The sequence below is a fragment of the Zalophus californianus genome, chromosome 17, assembly GCF_009762305.2.
Source record: "Zalophus californianus isolate mZalCal1 chromosome 17, mZalCal1.pri.v2, whole genome shotgun sequence".
Taxonomy (NCBI): Eukaryota; Metazoa; Chordata; class Mammalia; order Carnivora; family Otariidae; genus Zalophus; species Zalophus californianus.
In genome coordinates, this window is record NC_045611.1 from 17,078,304 (window position 1) to 17,093,544 (window position 15,241).

Sequence of the window (15,241 nt, forward strand, 5' to 3'; positions counted from 1 at the left end):
ACAAAATCCCTGCCCAATGTTTCTTTAATCTTTGAAACTGGCATATATATATATATATATATATATATATATATATATATATACACACACACACACATGTATATATAAAATAGCATATGTTATATATATTACTGTATATATTTATTAGGTGAAAGATGGTTAATGAGATTGATAACCCAAAGCCAGATTTTTTTTCCTTTAAATAAAATAAAGAGCTGAGTGCCAGAGGCCAAAGGCATCAATTTTTGAGACGGAGCACTACAGTTAAAATTCTTCCTTGAAACAAGGCTGATGATCACCACTGGTAGTGAGGCTATCTTGAGTGAACAAGCACAGTTCGCCTGCCCTCTAGGGCAGTGGTGGGCAGGTCCCCAGGCCTCTGCACTGGCTGCAGGCAGGAGGCTGGCAGACAGTGAAGGTCATCAGCCCTCTGAAGCCTTGGGCATGTGTGAGGGAAGAGAAGTACCATCTTTTATCCCCTCTGAGACTGTGGTCTAAACAACAGGACCCTGACAAAGTTGGATGAATTTGTACCTGCTTGGAACATTATCCCAACTACAAATACCTTGGAGTTTCCATTCACTGCAGTCAATGAAGGGAAGTTACTGTCCATTATTTTGTAAGATAACATTCATAATGACTAGTCCTAAAGAATAACTTTGTTTTATTATCATGATTTGTGAAAACAAACAGGGCAGACAGTTCAAGGAAGGACACAGAGAGTGCCCTATTTTAGGTCCCAAATTTCTTCTTTTTGATGGGTGGTGGAAGCTGAGCGATGATGTCATCCAGGGGCCGTTCTACTGCAACCAGTGTTCTTTCATCCAAAAGATCCATGAAGAGCAGAGGCTGTAGAGAGAGGACAATGACTCTACCAGGAGTTAGGCTCCAGGGCCAGTCCTGAGCAGACGGACTAGAGCTCAACAGTCAGCTTAGTTCAAGGCTGACGGGATCAAATTTCTGACAATCTTCCTTCCCTAGGACTCAAAATGGTTGGTCAGGTTGGGAGGTTTTTTCTTTTTCATTTATTATTTATTATCCCTCCCCTATCTATCTATCTATCTAAAGTAATCTTGGGGCGCCAGGGTGGCTGAGTCGGTCAAGCTTCTGACTCTTTATCTCAGGGTTGTGAGTTCAGGCTCCACACTTTTTTTTACTTAAAAAAAAAAACAAAACTCTACACCCAACATGGGGCTCAAATGCACGACCTTGAAATCAGGGGTCGTATATATGCTCTAGTGACTAAGCCAGCCAGGTGCCCCAAGGTTTGAAACTTATCTTCCTTTTTTAAATTAATTAATTTATTTAAAGATTTTATTTATTTATTTGACAGAGAGAGACATAGCGAGAGGGGACACAAGCAGGGGGAGTGGGAGAAGGAGAAGCAGGCCTCCCGCGGAGCAGAGAGCCCGATGCAGGGCTCCATCCCAGGACCCCAGGATCATGACCCGAGCCAAAGGCAGATGCTTTACGAATGAGCCACCCAGGCGCCCCAAAACTTATCTTTTTAAAGTTTTTTTTTTTTTAAATCCTTATACTCATTGTGGGGCTCAGACTCACAATCCTGAGATCAAGAGTCACATGCTCTTCCAACTGAGCCATTCAGGCACCCAAGGTTGGGAACTTTTAACTGAATTCACTAATAAAAGATTTCAACAAGATTTTTCATGTTTTTCTATACAGAACATTTGTTCTCTAATTTCTTTGGAATCAGTGTTAATCAATGGTTTTGGAGCCTGAATTCTTGGAAAACAGCAAGCTACAAATGCAGGAAGAAACTAATCATACTTAAATAATTTACAGATGTCCCTCTTTAAAAAAATAAAATAAAATTCTTACAGACCCCTGACAAATATTCCAGGACACCCAAGGAACTCTAATCTGAAAAGCATGATTATGGCACTTCCAAGGTGGCACAAATGGCTGTAGTATCATAAGCTTAATGGATATTTATTTCATATACAGTGAAAAGCTTAGCCCAGAAAGGGAAGTCACAATAAATTCAATGACTTCCAGTTGCTTGAAATGTATCTTGTGGAACATTCTCCAATTAGAAGGCACATTTAAAGGCCAGCTTTGACACAAATATACCACCCAAGCTCCAACATAATTTCTCACTACCTATGTATTTCATTTTGGGTAAGTATGATGTACATGTCTCTAATATACTTAGGCAAGACTAATGAAATGCAAACATAAGGAACAGACATCCTCAGAAAGGGACTTGTCTCCCCAAACCAGGTTTTCTGAATATAAAATGAAGGTGCTCTTGTCTGCCTATTATGGAGCTTGTTACATTTTGATAATATCCCAAGGAACCATCTAGAATATAATGCAAGATGTTTTACCTTATATATCTTAGAAATTTTAAAGGCATGGGCGGTACGCCTCCTGATAACATCTGATTCGTTCGTGGGAGGAAGTGGATTGTAGAGTAAGGTTTTGTCATTTGGAAGAGGCTAAAAAGACAAAGACATACTGTTTAAATCGTTATTTTTATTGGGCTTCTCCAGGACAAAGGACTATAGTGATTTTTCAGGCAAACACCACCTTTCAACCATCATATTAGACATGACTCTCCTTACTTCAGGAAGAAAGCCGTAGCCACTTTTCCAGCTATACTGTCGAGGATAGGAGTATGAAGCAAACAGCGTGGTACTCTAGTCCAGCAAGATCAAAGGGCCCAGCTGGGGCTTCTGGCCAGTCTTGTCAGTAATACTTTGTGAGACAGGAACAAACTGGCATGTGCAGGAACTTAGCCCATGCAGGCTCTGCTTTCTAGACTATTCCCCCAACCAGATCACAGACAGGCCAAGTGACTAAAGTTCTCCCCAGGCCAAAACCGAAACACAAACCACCCCCACTGATCTCACTGACACCTCAAAAAATGGCCTCTGGCCAAGCAAGTGATATTTCATCTCTGGCTTCCTTGGGAAATAGCTCTGCCCAGCATGAGGAAGTGATGGACTTATCACCAATGCTTGACAAAAAAATATGGACAGCCCTGGGCTGAGTTACAAAGAGGCAAGCGAGTGGGAGGGGCCCTTCCTGTATCACTCATCCTGCAGAAGGCACTTGTCAGCCAGCTCTGTTTCCCACGCCCAGAGGACACAGGGCCTGCGAGATGAGTTCCAGTGACATATCATGCACACCTCCTTGAGAGCCATCTGCCGCTTTCCCCTCAGTTCCTTCCACCCCCACCCTCACAGATAGACCAAAGCACTGGGGGTTGGTTGTAATCTAAGCCCAAAGTGCATTACAGGCATGGCCACAGCTCATACTGCTCCTAGGAAACGAACTACCTGCCCAGAGAAGACAGGGAAATTGGGGTGAATCAAAACAGCAGCTGGTAGAGGCTGGAATCTAGAACTGAAAAAAATGCTCACATCCCACCTAAATCACAGCCATGAAGAATGGAATTTTCCTGGCTGGACTTTTTTCTTTTTTTTTTTTAAGATTTATTTGTGAGAGGGGGGGGCAGAAGTAGACTCCCCGCTGAGCCAAAAACAGACTGAGCCACAAGCAGACTAAGCCACCCAGGCGCCCCAGGCTGGACTTTTTTTCAAGACATTAAGACCAACTCTTCAAGCTTACAGATACTGTTTCAGCATTTTCAGGCAAGGGGCAAAAGTGATTAAAACCTCAGCCTGTGTCTCCTTTAATAAAACTGTGTTAGTCACCCCAAGGTGCAAAGGTGAAAGTGATTCAGCCAAATCAATGGTATTCTCCATGAGGGTTACCTTCTGATTAATGACCTAATCACTTTCCTATTTTAAGTTTGTGTGTTCACAGGCAAAGCAGAGAAATCCTCCAATCAGCAAAAACCAGTACACAAAGGCCAGCCCCTACCCTGGGAGCCTCAGGGGCCCGGGAAAGAAAATGAGGAAATTTGCAAAACAAAAATCCCTCTCCTCCAAATAATAGGTCAGGAAATTTTATTCTGATCCTCCTTTCTCTTTGTACTTGTTGCTTTAGAACTTGAAAATTCCTAAGTACAGAAAAGTCAGTGTAAGCACAAAATGGTAGTGGTGAGGAACTTACCAATGACTTGTCGATGATGCAGAACATGTAGGCATCATGGAGAAGGATGTGCATTGGTCTCTTGGGATGAAAACTGATGTGTGTGATGGGAGTATCTCTCTGGAGCCAAAGGTAATGAAAGCCCTGCTTTTGGATGGTCCGGCTCCACTCTGTATACTGTTTGTCTGGGATACTGTACTCAAATACCTGAAGAAGGATATGATACACAAGAAATGCAGGCTGGTACCCAGAAAAACTGGAAGGTATCTCTTATTCCTTACCAGAAAATATCTATATAGACCCCGACTGTTTCATAGTCAGCCTTATGCTTTCTACTTTTTTTTTTAAGATTTCATTTATTTGACAGAGATACAGTGAGAGAGGGAACACAAGCAGGGGAGTGGGAGGGGGAGAAGCAGGCCTCCCGCCGAGCAGGGAGCCCGATGTGGGGCTCGATCCCAGGACCCTGGGACCATGACCTGAGCCGAAGGCAGACGCCTAACAACTGAGCCACCCAGGTGCCCCTGCTTTCTACTTTTAAGTAAAAAATTTTTAAGGTAAATCATAGAACGTAAACAATTAAATTAACACAGAAAGGTTTATAGTGAAAGGTCACCCTGTCATCTTGACATCTCTCTTCCCCAAGACAAAAGCAGTCTATTTCTTACTTACCTCTTTTCAGATCTTTTATGCATACAATACATCCTATTCTGCATGTTTCATTTTTTTATTTAGCATTGTGTCACAGAGACTGACCCAAGTCAGTATCAATAACTGTAGCTATATATCACTCTTGCCCCCTTAAAGAACACATAATAATCCATTCACTTTTTGGATGTACCATGATTTACTTATCTAGTCTGTTTTGTTGTTTTTTTTTTAGGGGGTCTTCCAGTGAGAACCGGAAAACCTGCTAGACAAATTCTAAAAGAGTTGTAACACTTACCTAGTTTAACAGACACTTATTTCCAATCTTTTATTACTACAAACAAAGCTGCAATGATTATTATCTCTGTCTTTCTGCACCACTCCTACATCTACAGGAAGAACTCTTCTTTTTCTTCTTAAAGATTTATTTATTTATTTTAGAGAGGGGGAAGAGAGAGAGAGAGAAAACCATGTGTGCACACACAAGCAGGAGGTGCAGTGGGAGAGAACCCCAAGCCAACTCCACAGTGAGCACAGAGTCCAACACAGGGCTCGATCCCACGACCCTGAGATTGGACATTTAACAGACTGTGCCACCCAAGCACCCAAGGAGAACTCTTAAAATTGGAACGTCTGATTCAAAGATTATGTGGATTTAATTTTTTTTTTTAATGTATCTCAAAGTGTCCTCTAACGGGGTCATACTAATTTATTCAGTGTACCAAGTGGTGTTTCCCTATATCCTCACAGCATTTCGTATTATCAACTCTACAGATCTTTGCTAATCTAACAGGTACAAAAAATTTCCCACCAGGTGTAATGACTGAAGCACCTAAGGGACCAAATGCCAGAAAAGGGCATCAGGTGGACATTATGTGTGACAAAGACAAGGATATGGCTTTACTAATCTTTCAGTTTTGGGTCAAGGACACAAACCCATGAAACCAAAATCACAGATTTCATTTTCTGGATGGAACATATATGTGTGTGCATATGTGAGTATAAAAACTGCTTATCAAAGTAGCAAGCATCATTTGCCCAGCAATCTACTTAAATGTGCTTCTCAGATCACACTTAATCGGAATTTCCAACAGCTCAGTGAGGAAGGTATTATGCCCATTTTACAGATAAGGATATATAAGTATTGGTCATTTCACACAATGTGTTCCATTTCACAGTATCTGTAACTCAGATATTTTAAAGATCTTCTTACAATCTGGTATGGAAAAAGCACTAAGCTACGCACTCATTTTGGTAACTGTTACCTCCATTACAGGTAACAGATTTCACTAGGGCCTAATTTCCTTATCTGTAAAAGTGAAGGCAAATTACATGATCTTTTTTCTTTTTTTAAAGATTTTATTTATTTATTTGAGAGAGAGAGAATGAGAGATAGAGAGCACGAGAGGGGGGGAGGGTCAGAGGGAGAAGCAGACTCCCCGCTGAGCAGGGAGCCCGATGTGGGACTCGATCCCGGGACTCCAGGATCATGACCTGAACCGAAGGCAGTCGCTTAACCAACTGAGCCACCCAGGCGCCCCTCTTTTTTTTTTTTTAAAGATCTTATTTATTTGACAGAGACACAGCGAGAGAGGGACCACAAGCAAGGGGAGTGGGAGAGGGAGAAGCAGGCTTCCCGTGAAGCAGGGAGCCTGATGCGGGGCTCGATCCCAGGACCCTGGGATCACGACTTCAGCCAAAGGCAGACGCTTAACGACTGAGCCACCCAGGTGCCCCAAATTACACGATCTTTTAGTCACTTCCAACCTCAAGATCTTATTTCATCCCATATCCAGTCTAACACCTGGTCCATGTCATCTCTAGTCTAAAAACAATCAGTAAAATGAATACTTCAAAATTCCTCCTCCTTCCTGTACCTCTTTACTCTGTAATCTCAGAACTTCATCATTCCACTGTGCCCAACAAGCCAAAGGATATTACTGGCCTATAATATACCCAGGCTATACATGGAAACTTTACTTCACACAGGAGAAAACTACCTGCATATCATCCAATATTTACAAACAAAAGCTCCTCCAAAATTGTCATTATCTTAGCTTCTTAGTTACTATCCAACAGAAAGGAATTAGAAAGCACTGGAATCTCTTACCTGCTGGTCAGAATGAGCAATGACAAGGTTGTTGGTATTGGGGGCAATGGCCAGAGCAGTCACAGGGAAATTATAGGAAGGTACGGTGCAGTGAAGCTAGGAACAAATAAGACACAAAAGATAACTCTATACAACTTCTCTCAGGAAAGACTGGATGGTTTAGGTCTGCTGTTTTTAAACAGGAGTTCTATGGAAGTTCCTAAAAACATCAGGTAGTACCCCCAAACAATAAACCTTAATTAAAAACAAAAACACTTTTAACTGCTTACAAAACTGACAGCATTTGCAAAAAACTACAGAGTAAAGCTTTTGTTACTATCCCTACATCTGTATGAATTGCTCATAAATATGTCATTGATCAAGGAATCTATAGCTCTACCCTAGATTTAAAAGAAACTAATGCAGTTCCAAGACATGTGCACCACTACACAGAGACACTCTTAAATGCCAGGCAAGGCTGAAAGAGCAGTACATGCTTCTGCCATAATGTCATAAAGATTAAGTTATACAGTTAATAAAGCAGTACATGCTTCTGCCATAATGTCATAAAGATTAAGTTATACAGTTAATAAGCGAACTCATTTTTAAATGTTGCAGTTTGGTATTGTTCTATAAACGCTCAAGGCTTATTGCAAGTTTTGGGTACTTACATGATTTTTATAATGAAGATGAAAACTTGTAAGGGATCATTAGTAATTCAATGTGTGAATGACAAGATCAAGACTAATTAGTGAAAAGTACTTTCCTATTCCTCTGTCAAACTTGTTTAATTTAAACATACCTTGAGGTTACAAGGCAAGCTATTGAAGGAAATTGTTACTATCTGCCCCTATTCACCTGGGTAAATTAGAATTTTCCTCCCTATAATATAGAAATAACCTAGATGTGAATTCATCACCCATAAATCCTTAATTTCAAATTTCACTGTTCCTACTGATTTTAATGTTGCAGATTACAGTTTTTGGGCTCCAAACAAAACAGGAAAAATTCTTAATTTAGAGAAAAAAGCGTAATAATTTGCCAGGTCATACCAATCTGCCTTGAGTCTTGTAACTGTTAACTTCCTCCTATTTCCTACTACTTAAACCCCATGCTCACCTTTAGATGTTTTATGTTGTACACATGGACTCCAGCACTGGTACCTGATGCAGCTAGCCAATTCCCATCTGGACTGACTGCCAAAGACACATGGACTCCACTGTCCCTGTGCAGACAGAGTAACAGTTAAATCTCTGAATTCTGTGTCCACATCCAGCCTTGGCCTGAGATGATGGCAAAAGCCAGTAAGACTTTTACTTTTTTTTTTCCATTTTTTTTAAATGTTTTATTTATTTATTCATGAGAGTCAGAGAGAGAGAGAGAGAGAGAGAGAGAGAGGCAGGAGAGGGAGAAGCAGGCTCCCCGCCTAGCAGGGAGCCCGATGCAGGACTCGATCCCAGGACCCTGGGATCATGACCTGAGCCGAAGGCAGACGCTTAACCAGCTGAGCCACCCAGGTGCCCAAGACTTTTACTTTTTTATTATTACTTTTTCAAGATTTTATTTATTTGACAGAGAGAGAGAGAGCACATGCAGGTAGAGTAACAGGTAGAAAGAGAGGGAGAAGCAGGTTCTCCACTGAGCAAGGAGCCTGATGCGGGACTCGATCCCAGGACCCCCTGGAATCATGACCTGAGCCGAAGGCAGACGCTTAACTGACTGAGCCACCCAGGCGTCCCCCAGTAAGACTTTTAAATCACGACTGGATAATTTGACAGTTCTGCAAATAAGTTCTAGACATCAGTCTACTATTTTCATTTCATTAGTCATCCTTCGTGTAAAGAGGAGCCAGAGATAAACCTGAAGGCATCACTTGCTCAAGCCTGAGTGAGATACTGCCTACTACAGGAATGGAGAATCAAGGCAGCAGCTACCCGAAGTATTTTAGTTGTTTCAAACTCCTTTTTTTTTTTTTTTTAAGATTTATTTATTTGAGAAGGACAGTGCAAGCAAGTGCACAGGGTTGGGGGGGGCAGCGTGGGGAGGAAGTCTTAAGTAGAGTGTGCGCTGACCATGGAGCCTGACATGGGGCTCAATCCCAAAACCCTAAGGATCATGATCTTGAGCTGAAGCCAAGAGTCACACACTCAACTAACTACACCACCCAGGTGCTCCTACCAAATGATTTTTAATCAAAGTTAAGGACAAACAGCTAGTTCAACAGGCCTGAGGCATCTCCTTAATTTATTGGGTACCTGTTGTACATGTGGGCCATCTTTGTCATCAAAGGATTTTAAACCAATCTGGCAAAATGAAGACTCATGTGGGTTAAAACTCAAACAGCAAGGTTACATGCCAAAACATGTGCTGCACACAATACCCCCAAACAATGAAAAGGCTTTATAACAAGACATATGCCAGGTGCTTAAGGATGGTGAGGTGGGTAGAAAAGGATAGAGAACAACGTGAGCTAAATGAAAAGGACTGGAATACACAAGTTTGGGGGCTGTGAAGAAACCAGCCTGGGTGCCTGGGTGGCTCAGTTGGTTAAGCAACTGCCTTCGGCTCAGGTCATGATCCTGGAGTCCCGGGATTGAGTCCCGCATCGGGCTCCCTGCTCAGCGGGGAGTCTGCTTCTCCCTCTGACCCTCTTCCCTCTCGTGCTCTGTGGCTCTCATTCTCTCTCTAATAAATAAATAAAATCTAAAAAAAAAAAAAAGAAACCAGCCTGACTGTAAGAGGACAAGAGATGAGAGAGGAAGAACAAATAGAGTGTTATCTGTAATGCAGAGCCTAATTTTAAGGGGTGTTAAATACAAAATAGAGTCTACATATTTTCTTTTTTTAAAGATTTTATTTATTTATTTGACAGAGACACAGCGAGAGAAGGAACACAACCAGGGAGAGTGAGAGATGGAGAAGCAGGCTTCCCGCTGAGCAGGGAGCCCGATGAAGGGCTCGATCCCAGGACCCTGGGATCATGACCTGAGCTGAAGGCAGACGCTTAATGACTGAGCCACCCAGGAGCCCCCCGAGTCTACATTTTTTAATAAAAACATATACAGGTACTCAATACACATTGTCACTTATTTTGTCTAACTCTTAACCTGTTGGTTTCTTTTCTTATATGCTTCTGGAACAGCTCAGGAACAGTGAGAGTTTAAGTTAAAAGAGTTGATTTTCTAGGCTGATGGAGTCTAAATGACAGTGAAGTTGCTATAATCCAGGGCAAGGGAGAATCAAAAAAGCCCATGAGAAGTACTGGGTACCAAGTTCTCAACCATGAACTCAGCAACAGTTAGCTATACACAGTTACTGAGTCATGCAGCATACTCATGCTCTCAAAGAACATGAGAAATTCGGTCATGAACTTTATATGACAAGTAATGCAACTGCATCTATAAGTTCATCTTTAATTTTACAACTGGGGTGGGGGAAGGGGGGACATGCCTGGGTGGCTCATTCGATTAAGCATCTGACTTAGGCTCAGGTCAAGACCTCAGAGTCCTGGGACCCAGCCGAGTCGGGCTCCCTATTCAGCAGGGAGTCAGTCTGTCCCTCTCCATGCTTGTACTCTCTCTCAAAAACAAAACAAAAAAACTACCATAACAAAAAACCCCCAAGACCAACCACCAGGGGCACTTGTTGGGGGGTGCAGTCGGTTAAGCCTCCAACTCTTGGTTTTGGCTCAGGTCATGATCTCAGGGTAATGAGATTGACCCCACGTTGGGCTCTACACTCAGCGCAGTCGGCTTGAGATTCTCTCTTCCTCTCCTTCTGCCCCTCCTGGTTGTGCTCTCTCTTCTCTAAGAAATAATAAAATAAGTCTTTATTTAAAAAAAATAAAATATGGGGCACCTGGGTGGCTCAGTCAGTTAAGCGTCTGCCTTCAGCTCAGGTCATGATCCCAGGGTACTGGGATTGAGCCCCATGTCTGGCTCCCTGCTCAGCAGGGAATCTGCTTCTCCCTCTGCCCTTCCCCCTGTTCATTCTCTCTCTCTCAAATAAATAAAATATTTATAAATAAATAAATAAATAAATAAAATAAGGGGAGCCTGGGTGGCTCAGTCGGTTAAGTGTCTGCCTTCAGCTCAGGTCATGATGCCAGAGACCTGGGATGGAGTCCTGCATTGGGCTCCCTGCTCAGCAGGAAGCCTGCTTTTCCCTCCCCCTGCCTGTGCAAATAAATAAATAAAATCTTCAAAAAAATAAAATAATAACCAATGAAAAAATTAACATGTCCAAAAAGTACCTTATAAACATGTATCAGAGATACACAAAAATATTAATGGTAGCTATTTCTGGGTATCAGGATTACAGATGATTTTAACTTTCTTCTTGCTCTGCTAACAAAACTCTAAGAAGGGTGATGAAACTTCTGGCCCCAAATAAGGAATTAAAAACCCAGTGAGAAAAGAGTAGGTGTAAGAACATTTCAGATCTCATCAAGCGTTTTCACTTGCCAGATATCTCCTCCTACTTTAAATTGCAAACATGTGAGTATTTGCAGGGTAGAGAAGAGCATTGGGGAACCCCAACAATGAATGAGGTTTAAAAAGTAAAAAAAAAAAAAAGATACATCAGAGACTGACAACTCTCCCCCTTGGCCAGTTACCAAGTTCCCACCTGACTGAGGCTGGAAAGTATGCAGGTGCTTGAAGCTTCCTTCCAATAGCCGAATGACATGTAGAGACCCTTGATTTGATGCCACGAAGAGTTTTGTTGAATCTTCAGAAAACAAAATCTGAAGAGCAGAGCGAAGGAACGCTGGCATTTTGGAAACCTTGGGGTGAACCAGTAGAAAAAAAACGGTAAGAGAGAGAAGTGAGACCTAGAACCCATCAAAAATAATCATAGCAAGGCTTAAATGACATTAATGCTTCCTGTAGCTAAGGGAGCCAACTGAACAAGCGCCTAGAACACTGGCGTGTATATTGTAACCTATCCATTCCCCGTTTCATCTCTTCAGAAGCCTAAACTTTACTGCCACTCTCTGGCATTTCCCTACTCCTCCAAAAATATAATCACTTCAAACTGGAAATAAAAGACTGTTTTATAACAGCTGCCTCCAAACAGCTTTTCATTGAGCAAAGACTCATATCCAGTACATTCCATTTCACACAAAAATCACATACTTATGAAATTTCTTATTGTTCAACCAGACATTGGGTTATCACTTACCCTTTGGAGGCTTATGTTGTCATGTTCATAATTCAACCGATAAAGGAAAAACCGAGAAGTTGTAGAATAGGCTATCCAACTTCCACAAGGGGAGATACAGCTGCAAATAATGTTCTCAGGACCCTGGGAATGTTAGGAATCAGGATGAATAACCAGAAAAGCTTCATATGATAAGGTTCACTGTGACATGAATCCTCAAGCTACTGCCACTGTGGACATAACCACAAATACCTACACATAATCCTGACACTCATATGCTGGGTGTCACTATGATTACTTCAGAGGTACAGCACCTACATGGTGTGGCTAGATTTCCAAAACCAAGAACAGAGCTCTATGAATACTGTGAACTTATCTCAGCCCTTTGTGTATTTTAAAGATAGCTTCATACTAAACCCTAAGTTTAGAAACCTGAGAAGAAAAACATTTAATGCGGTAAAGCTTTGGAGGCCAGGTGACTTGGAAAACTGATTTTCTGCGTTTTGTCTACGATACCTGCCTTAAAGATCTCTAAGAAAGAGTAAATAAAAAGAGTTTGTAAAACAAAGGAAAAGTTTAATGTAACATTTATATAATTCAAAAAACTCACAAAATATCTAAGTATATGTACATATGTATACACACACACATACTCTCTGTCACACAGAAAAAGATTTGGAAGGAGATATAGTCAATTAACAATAATTATTCCAGGTGAGCAGACTACAATTAAAGAGGTCATCAAGAATATAAACTATAAATACTGTCTGAATTCTTTCCAGTAAAACGGTATTCACAAATATTTGTATAATTAAAATAAAGACATTTAGGGGCACCTGGCTGGCACAGTCAGAAGATATGTGACTCTTGACCTCAGAACTGTGAGGTTAAGCTTCACGTTGGGTATAGAGATTACTAAAAAAACTAAAAAATTAAAAAATAAAATAAAATAGGGTGCCTGGGTGGCTCAGCTGGTTAAGTGTTTCCCTTCAGCTCAGGTTGTAATCCCAGGGTCCTGGGATCGAGCCCCCGTCCGGCTCTCTGCTCAGCCAGGAGTCTGTTTCTTCCTCTCCCTCGTGCTTGCTCTCTCACTCTCTCTCTCAAATAAATAAATAAAATCTTTAAAAAAATTTAAAAAGGGCGCCTGGGTGGCTCAGTCGTTAAGCGTCTGCCTTCAGCTCAGGTCATGATCCCAGGGTCCTGGGATCGAGCCCCGCATCAGGCTCCCTGCTCAGCGGGAAGCCTGCTTCTCCATCTCCCACTCCCCCTGCTTGTGTTCCTGCTCTCGCTCTGTCAAATTAATAAATAAAATCTTTAAAAAAAAAAATTTAAAAAGATATTTAAAGGGAAGTTACAAAGCAGTTTGCATATTATATATTTTCATCATTGTAGAAAGGATATACACACGCACACACAGGGGGAAATTTTCTCTGGACAGCTGTACAAGAAACTGTTGGCAGTGATTTATCTATGAAGAGTGGGACCAGGACTTGGGGTAAGGAGAAGGCTTTTTTTTTATTGCATACTTTTATACCATTTTATTTATTATTATCTTTTATTTATTTTTTTGAGAGAGTGTGTGCGGGAGGTGGCGGGGGGAGGGAAGTGACAGAGAAAATCTTAAGCAGGCTCCACACTCACCACGGAGCCTGACATGGAGCCCTTATCTCACAACCCTGACATTATGACCGGAGCCGAAATTAATTGACTGAGCTGCCTGTACCATTTTAATTTTATAAAAATATGCGAGTTATTTACATAATAATACCAAAAGAAAGAAACACAATTTCCTGTATTCATTCATCCAATACATTCTGAATGCCTAACTTATAATCACAGGAAATCTAGTCCTGTTGACACAGTACTTCATTTAAATCATTTAAGATTTTACAGAATTTATGATATCAACCAAGTAACCCTCAAAATTCAAAATAAGAAAAATGTTCTGGATTTCAGAAACTGAACACACAGTTAAACTTCCTTACCTTTGTCTTGAGGTGCAGCAAATGATCTGCGTCTTTAGAAAGTGGAAGGGTATCCCCATTCTTTCCTGGAACAAGAAATTTCCAAGGTTTTCCTACTCAAAGAAAGATTATTTGTACATTTTTCTTTTTACTAAGAAGTCATTCCTGAGTAGAATGGCAATCTCTACCCCTGGGAAATTAGAAAAATGTCTGACTTAGTAAACCCACAGGTTTGGGTTTATATGAGGCAGAAGGCAGTGAGCACTTTCGTAGCTTCTGTTTGGATGCCTTGGATATGGCCCATGGAATATCATTAATTCTCTGAAGCTACAACCTACAGTCAGGCACACAGGTGGGTACAAGTGGGGTTTGTGAGACCGCGACTTCAAGTTCATTTGCTCATTTTGGAGCCTAAAGTAAAAACCTCTCATCTACCATAAAACAACAGAACCTGAACACTTCATGAACAGGTCGTACAAAAGGTGACTAGGCTGTCATCCCAGTAAGATCCACGTGACCTTCTCTTCCATGCAGGGCTGCCACTACCCAACATTAAATCTTGTGATTTTCAGCAGCCTATTCTGATCCCAGTCAAGGCAGGGTAAACTGTGTATCTACAACGCTTACCTCCACTATACCTTTGCAGTGTGCTTTACAGGATCATCAACTTTTAACATATGATCCAGTATCCTGATAACGATTCTAACACTCTGAAGAACTCCTTTGCTCTGAAGGCACAGGAAAATCTACTTCCATTTTTCCACAATCAGAATTTCAACTGCAATTCTAATTTTTTGCTTCTCTCTCCAGTTTTATTAGAAAAGACTTTCTCCCATTGTACCTGTTGCAACTGTAGATCCCAGTCGCCAAAGTTCCAAGTGATGAGCAAACTGGAAAAGGAGAAGCTGCCTCTTTTTTGAACAGGAAATGAGACGTCGCTGTATCCAAGAATTGAAAAGTGATAAATAAGCCAAGGTATTCTATTGCTTCAGTACAATACAGTAGCAACATCCTGGCACATATTTTACTGTCAAAATCCATGTACTTCATTAAAATTTCCTAAGTACTACCATATGCCAGCGCTGTCCTAGGATCTAAGAACATAATGGTAAATAAAAACATAGCTACTTGCCTCAAGCTTGTAGTCTAAAAGGGTTGACCAAGAATTCAACAGGCAACTGCACTAAGTGTGCTAAGAATTTTAACAGGGCTAAGCACAGTATGTAATGAGAAAAAGTAGAAAAGATATCTAATCTAGTCTTGTGAGGATAAGACAGGAGTCCTGATGAGGCTCATTAGTAAAAACTTGTCAGGCAAAAAAGGTAGGGCAGGATGTTCCAAGCAGAGTGATGGCATGTAG

At 41.3% G+C, this 15,241-nt stretch overlaps 1 protein-coding gene and 1 non-coding gene across 2 annotated transcripts in view; both read right to left on the reverse strand.

Moving 5' to 3' along the window:
• Positions 1–647: 647 nt before the first annotated feature.
• The window catches only part of UTP4 (UTP4 small subunit processome component), a 35,259-nt gene continuing 20,665 nt past the window's right edge, over positions 648–15,241 (reverse strand). The window contains 10 exon segments of the mRNA XM_027618728.2: positions 648–849; positions 2,349–2,459; positions 4,042–4,227; positions 6,779–6,874; positions 7,877–7,962; positions 7,965–7,982; positions 11,384–11,540; positions 11,939–12,061; positions 13,903–13,967; positions 14,723–14,819. Coding sequence (XP_027474529.2) covers positions 733–849; positions 2,349–2,459; positions 4,042–4,227; positions 6,779–6,874; positions 7,877–7,962; positions 7,965–7,982; positions 11,384–11,540; positions 11,939–12,061; positions 13,903–13,967; positions 14,723–14,819 — 1,056 coding nt within the window. The 3' untranslated portion in view covers positions 648–732.
• On the reverse strand, positions 4,903–4,964 carry LOC113936835. The gene has a single exon (XR_003524393.1). It is a non-coding gene; the product is annotated as a U7 small nuclear RNA (small nuclear RNA).